This window comes from Durio zibethinus, chromosome 1 (assembly GCF_047325235.1).
Source record: "Durio zibethinus cultivar Kanyao isolate XHJ-2024 chromosome 1, ASM4732523v1, whole genome shotgun sequence".
Classification (NCBI taxonomy): Eukaryota; Viridiplantae; Streptophyta; class Magnoliopsida; order Malvales; family Malvaceae; genus Durio; species Durio zibethinus.
The window spans coordinates 7,197,561-7,204,452 of NC_143162.1; the positions used below are offsets into that span (position 1 = coordinate 7,197,561).

The window sequence follows — 6,892 nt, forward strand, 5'->3', positions numbered from 1 at the left end:
TTCAATCAGTCATAGGAATTTCAAGCAGGATTGTGAATAGTTGAAGTGTTTTATTCATTTGAAGCAAAGTTAATTTCTAATTCAGTTTTCTTTGAAGCAAGCGTAGAAGGAGATCTACATGAACACCAACTGTTACACGATCTCAGCCCCATTTTTCTTACGTTTTCTTTGGTGTTTTTCTATCTACTTCTATTGTTCTTTTCTATCTCGACAGATCGACTCATTGGCTTAAGCATCATGGTTCACCATCATCCCAGTAAGGTCAGACCTAATCAATCCGAAAATTGATTGGAGGTCGGAAAAGTTTCCATCGGAAAGCCACTTCCGGTCCCGTTGAAGAAACTTGATGCTTGATTTCCACTTTTGATCTTGGTTTCATTCTGGCTTTGTACCACAACAAGGCTTGTTGCCATTCCACCTAGGTCTAGAAGCAACTTGAAGACTAGACATTATTTTTTGAAAAGTTTTAATTTTTGAAAAGTTAAGGAGATGTGGAATTTTGCAAGGCCATCGAGCTTAGGAAAATTCCCTAATTTATCTCTCTACTCCCCGTGTTACTCCCTGGAAAAGAAAATAATTTTATAGCTCATGTTTTGATCTAAAGGTGAAGGGGCAGAGGGAGGAGAGTAAGGGCCACGTATATCCTCCCTTGTAGTCAATTCCAGATCAATAGATCACTAGTCTCAGTCACTTTGAAGTTTACTGTTACTATTAATTTTAAGTCCAAATGGAAAGAGAGTTTGGGCTAGTTGCAAAAATAATACTTTCAGAATAGTGGCAAGTCCTTTTGTAAATTTTTTTTTTTAGTAAGAAGGATAATCCATTAAGTAACCATGATTACAATCAACAACAATAGTTTCATGGATTATGGGTGGGCATTCCTCAACCCAATATAGCTCCGTTCTTAGCAACAGTGCATGTTTGGCCAACCTACTTGCTGCTTCATTAGCAGCACGCTTGGTGTAAACCCCTCTAAAAGACTGAAAAAACATTTGAAGCATGTGAGCATCTTGCATAATATTTCCAATAATGGATAGATCTGCAGACCCTGAGTCTAGTAAGTGAACAACGCCAAGAGCATCCTCTTCTAGTACATAACTGACATGAATTCCAGATCTTTAACAAGCTCGATTGTCTTAGTTGCAGCATAAGCTTCAACCAAAGAGATATCGTACTCTATGTATAATAGTGGAGGAAACGTAAAGCACATTACCTTTAGTGTCCCTGATCTCTACATTAATGCCACCGACGGCTTCTGTTTCCTTTAAGGCCCCATCAAAGTTCACCTTAACAAAACTGGTTGGTGGTGTTGTCCGTTGAGCATGTTCTTTGGTGCGGTTTCCCACGTTTACTTGATGAGCCCTATAAAATTCTTCCAGGTAATTAGTGGCAAACTTATCAGTGTCCTGCGATTTCTCATTTCATTATTTTAATCGTCAAGTTTTTACCGTCCAGATAGCCCAACTCTTTATTAAATCCTTTCTTCAGGTTCCCGTGTCAATGAAGCTAGCTGTGTTTGTAGTGGGGAATGAGAAAAATCATATGATTATCCCAATTAGGGAAATAAGATTAAAAGTGTGCTTATTAGGGAATAAAGTTTTTATTTTACTCTGGTATTGGAAAAAACTTGAATTTATTTACTTAATCTATTTAATTTCTTTAACATTCATAATAAATGTTTAATTTATATTTTTTCTTATATTAATTAGCATATTATTCAAACAAAATTAAATACAATAAATATACTGGTAATTAACAGACTTCTTTACAAATAAATTTTAAAATAATTTTATTTAGTTTTAAATTATTAGAAATAATAAATGTCATTGTGTCAACATGTTAATTAGGGTTGAGTTTCACCTCGTATAAAACTAGAATGAGGCCATGTAGAATTCTGAAACAGAAAAAATTCAAAGCCGCAACTAGTCAAAGAAAAGCAGACCATGGAAACTGTTGCTGCTGGTTTGGAGGCAGCTCCCCAGAACATGGTTCCCCTTCCTCGCGCCATATTTATCCTTGAGCACGCTTCTCTCAAAAAAGGTTATGTCGGAAAAGTACGTCCAATTGTTTTTACTTTTTTTCTGCTTAAATTGTATATCATTTCTTCGACATTTTGGGTATCAGGGTAGGTAAGCAATTTTTAGTTTTTCACATATATCTTAGAAGCGGAAGATTTTGGACGCCGACGAAGATGCTGATTTGCTGAAGAGACAAAAAAAGAATCCTGATAACTGTCGGCCTGAAATTGTTTTCCAGGTCTGTTCGCAAGACATTCAGTTTTATTGTATATAACCCCTGCTTAATGAGTTTACCCTTTTAACTTTTGTTTAGGCTGTGAAACTAATCCTGGATATTCCACTTAACAAAAACGGAAGAGTTGGAGCCATCTATGTTAAAACAGATGAAGGCCTTCTCTTTCAAATCAAACCACTCGTTCGAATACCAAGAACACCAACCGTTTCTGCGGAATCATATGTAAGTAACACTATATTGATTAATGACATTATTCTATCGTCTCTCTCCCAAAAGAAAATTCTTAATCATAAGCAGATTTGATTCATTAAAACTTTTATAACAGTGGAGCTGTTGGAAAAGAAGTGCGTAAGAGCAACTTCAGAGCCAGATGAGAAACTTTTTGAGACCCTGGAAGGGCCTGTGACCTTATATTTACCTCCCAACTTTCGCATAGTTGGTGAGAATTAAATTCATAATCGCAAAATTAATTTCTTGTACTCCTGTGTAGTTGGGGGCAACTAATTGATTAGTTAAAACTTGTTTGATCCTAAAATTGCAGGACTCTCTTATAATGCAGACAAGTTTGTCGATGTACGGGACTATGTTTCTGCTGTTGCTGATGATGTAAACCTTGCTTTCGTGGTATGTTTTTCGCTTCTATCTGTTTTATCTCGGATTAATGTTGCACCTATTTTTTGTTACCGGAGACGGAAATTGTCGCTTTTGTAATTTGTTTCTGCATATGTATGTGTTTAGATGGACACAACGGTTAATGGGAAAGTTAACAAGGCCGAGACAGACGATTATATTTCAAGCAAGTTTGATCCCAAATTAAGAAATGGTTTAAACCAGGCTTTATGCCATATCTACTTCATCTGTTTAAAACAATACTATATATAGCTTGTTTAGATACTTCATCGTGAGTATTCATAAAAAAATAAATATACTTTATTCATGAAATTTACAATTCCACTGACAATGAATGAAATAATAATTTTTGTTAAATTAATTACACAGATAAGTTTACAAAGGAAGAGATTTTTGAGATATATAGCAATCAACATTTAATCAAAGGCTATAAGCTATTTTCGCGATTTGCTTGCTAGTTTTCTTGAAACACTTTCTCCTTCTGTGGTATTTGTTGCATATTCTTGTTATATAAATTAGTTCATTTAATAATCTTTCATCTACTTAGCTTAAATAGCTCAACAAAGTTTTACTTTATTAATTGCTTAGTTTGATTTGTAGTGTTCCATTTGAGGTTTGAAGCTATAATCTTTTGCTGCTAAGCAAATCGCCTATTTGTTTTGGCTTTCGCAGTTGCTAATTATCCATTGAGTGCTAAATATTGCATGGGAATGGTTTGCATGGCCTTTGAGAAGAAGTGGAAGCTTTAACAATTACGCAATTAAGCTTTTAGTCAGGTTCTTTGTGAAAAAAAAAAATGGTGGTTGTGTTTTGCTAATTTGTTTAAGATTATTTTAGATAATAAAATATCTGCTGCTCAAGTTTTTTCATTTTGATTTTTTGTGAAGTAACTAGCTTTCTAACTACGATGAACGCTTTAATTATGAATATGATGTCGGAAATAGAACAATTACATATATTGTTTGTTTAGAAAGTATGTTCAAATTCTCTTTTTTTTAATTTTACAAAAAAAAAATCTGATGAACGAGGATCATTATGTGTACAGTGCATACCATGGCAACTTTGAACCTGTAAATCGAGGCTAAATGAAACGAGCCCTCTAGAATTTGGACCATTGGCAATAGGCTGTGGATTCACAAAATAAGTGTTTTGGCCCAATAAAGCCAAAATTTTGCAGTATAAATTATTTACAATCATACTAGTACAATCTTGGGCTAGAGTCTAGAAAGGACAAGATGTAGACTTTATATTACGCAATTCAAAGCTCAAAGGTAAAACTAATCTCTTTAAGGTAGTGCTAGTTTCATTATTATTTTTCTACAATTCTAGCAAATTTTAAAATTAAATACCCTCCTCATCAATGATAAAGTTTGAAAGAAAAATGCTACTCTTTGTTGCACTTAACAACTCATTTAGTCACCTTCTTTTTTATCTACTTAGAATTGCCTACCAAGTATTTTTTAATTAATAAACTAAAATAAATTATATTTATAACTTGATAATTATTTTAAACATTTAATTTATTTACAAATTATGTTATTATGTCTATTAATAAATGTCGAACAAAGTAGCCATATTCTTTTTTTTTTTTTACAAAATAAAATATAATCTAAAAATATGAAAAGAAAATATAAATATTAAAATTTAAATATCATATTTATCAAATATCATTTTTACAAATAAGTGTGTAAAGCAATTGAATTATATTTGAATTTAAATTAATCGTATTTGCAGTACTAACAAACATACTATATAGTGAAAAATTAAAAAATATATATATTACCACATGATAGAAAAGGAATATAAATTAATGAAATTTTAAGATCATAAACAGATGTACAAATTAGCATAAATTGCTGCCGTCTGATCGAGTAGATCATCGATTTGCTAAAGCTCAAGAACACATCAAAGCAAAAGGTCCTTGACGCACCCAAATAAAATTGTTCAGAAATTAGAAAGGAAGGTGTTAGTATGGAACCTGTTCCCTAAAGGTCCACACCAAATCTCTGCCTAGCCAAATCACACCGCACATGAGCCAAACCAATCCTTGATTTCTCGAGATCAAATTCCATCCACATGTTTTGTTGATGATGATGACCAATCACATAAGCCTCCACACCTAAAAGATCAGAGTTCCCAAAACTCAAACACCACACTGAATCATTCCCTCTTATTTCACCCGGAACCCGATATAAAACCCGATCACCCGATACCACCATTTCGGCCCCGGTAAATATGAAACTCACCGAGGGTAAATTTGGCAGATTATTTTGACCCAATGGGACCAGGTAACATAAATCCATTGCCCCTTGAAACACAAAATTCGGATCCCCTAAAACCCTTAAAATCCATCCGTTTGGTTCAAAAACTCTGCTCTTAGAACATTATAAACCGGTTCGAGTAAGAAAGTGAATTGGGTACCCGAGTCAACCATAGTTTGACCGGCCCCAGTATGATCCGGAACTAGAACCGATTTCGGAATGGGTAACAACTTACCCGAAACTTTGATCCCTTCAAGCTGAACCGTATAAGCGACCCGATCAAAATACGGCAACGGTTGGGAAATTTGGATTAAAGGCGTGTAGTTCAATGGCGTAAGCCACGTGAAATTGGAGTCACCGAGCAAAAGGAGGCCCGAGAAATCGAAACCGGAGATGCAATACGAGAATTTTGGGTATCCCATTTGGGAAACAAAAGAAAGTGACCCACGGTTCATGCCCATTAACCCGGTGGTTTTGGAGTCTTCGTCTGAGTTGGAGCTGAAAATGGAACCCATGCACCCGAAAACAAGGCCCGAAAAATTGTCGGATGACCCGAGATGGAAAATATCGGACGCGAGATTTCCTTCGGAAGATGAAGCGTCAGCGTAGGAAAGAGTTGCGTGGCAAAGGTTGTCGGAGTCGCATGAAGCGGGGATTGGGAAATCTTGGGTTTGGTTTATGCATGTTGGAGAAGAACAAAGGACTGGCTTGTACGAGGTTGATTGAGTCGGGTCGAATTTTTTCGGGTCTGATTGGTTGTTTCCGGTTGTTCGGTTGCAATGGAGCCAAGAAAGCTCGCTTCCTGTGTCAAGAACCATGGAAACATTTTGGGGTGGAGTGCCTACTGTTAAAGAGACAATGAGGCTAACGTTGTGGTGAAACTGAAGCTTGTTCGGAGATCTTAGGGTTTGGGTTTTAAGGGGAAAAATGAGAGTTTTTGGTGAAGAAGAGAAAGAGAAATGAATCTGAATAAGAAAAAAGAAGAAAACTTGGAGGTATAATGAAGATAAAGAGAGGATTTTCAGAAATGGGTTTGAGTTAGAATTGAAGATAATGTAAGATTTCATGATTCTTTTTGGTTAGTTTCTTTTGCTGGTAGCTTTTTTTCCTTCCAACTGTCAAAAATGGAACAGTTAGGTAAAGGTTGGAAGTTGGAAACTTTGATAGAAATGAAGATATAAAGATCTTTTTATTTGTAACAAAGAAGCTGGTTTTTTGGGAGATAGAGGAAGGAATCTCTTGAATGCACTGAAATATATCTGGAAGTCTCTGAGTTAAGAAGCTTCTTTTCTCCGTCGGTTGCTTCAAAAAAATCTTGAGGCTAAGATCTATAGTACCAAAGAACTGGAGATCACATGATGGAGGGAGTGAGACGGTGCCGTTTGGAATGTTTTGACCAGACATGGACGGTACATAACTTTCCTGTTTTGTTTGTTGGGGCTTGTCTTACAAAGGTAATAATTTGTCGATTTTATTATAAATTTGCCAGATATCATGATGTTTTATAATAAAAAAAAAATTTTAAAAGGTAATAAAAAATAATCGAACGGGTTAGGTCAACTAAAAAATATAAAAATAAATTATTTTATTTTATTTTTTTAACAAATAAAAATTATAAATTACATATTATATACTTATTTTCATCTATAAATAATAACATTAAAATAAAAATTCAACTATATTTATATTATATATTATTTTAATAAATAATATTTTATTATTCCTTCATTATTAACGTACGATAATAC

General features: G+C 34.5%; 2 protein-coding genes across 2 annotated transcripts; one reads left to right on the forward strand and one right to left on the reverse strand.

The window, feature by feature from the left end:
• The first annotated feature begins 1,985 nt into the window (after positions 1–1,985).
• Positions 1,986–2,703, forward strand: LOC111310623 (ribosomal RNA small subunit methyltransferase mra1-like). The gene is made up of 4 exons (XM_089742391.1): positions 1,986–2,054; positions 2,164–2,256; positions 2,332–2,479; positions 2,579–2,703. The coding sequence occupies exons 1-4, from the start codon at positions 1,986–1,988 to the stop codon at positions 2,701–2,703; spliced, it is 435 nt and encodes a 144-aa protein (XP_089598517.1).
• A 1,967-nt stretch (positions 2,704–4,670) lies between these two features.
• On the reverse strand, positions 4,671–6,493 carry LOC111311083 (aspartic proteinase PCS1). The gene is given in 2 exon segments (XM_022910459.2): positions 4,671–5,230; positions 5,233–6,493. Coding segments are annotated over 2 exon segments (1,341 nt in total). The 5' UTR covers positions 6,212–6,493; the 3' UTR covers positions 4,671–4,868.
• Positions 6,494–6,892: the final 399 nt, after the last annotated feature.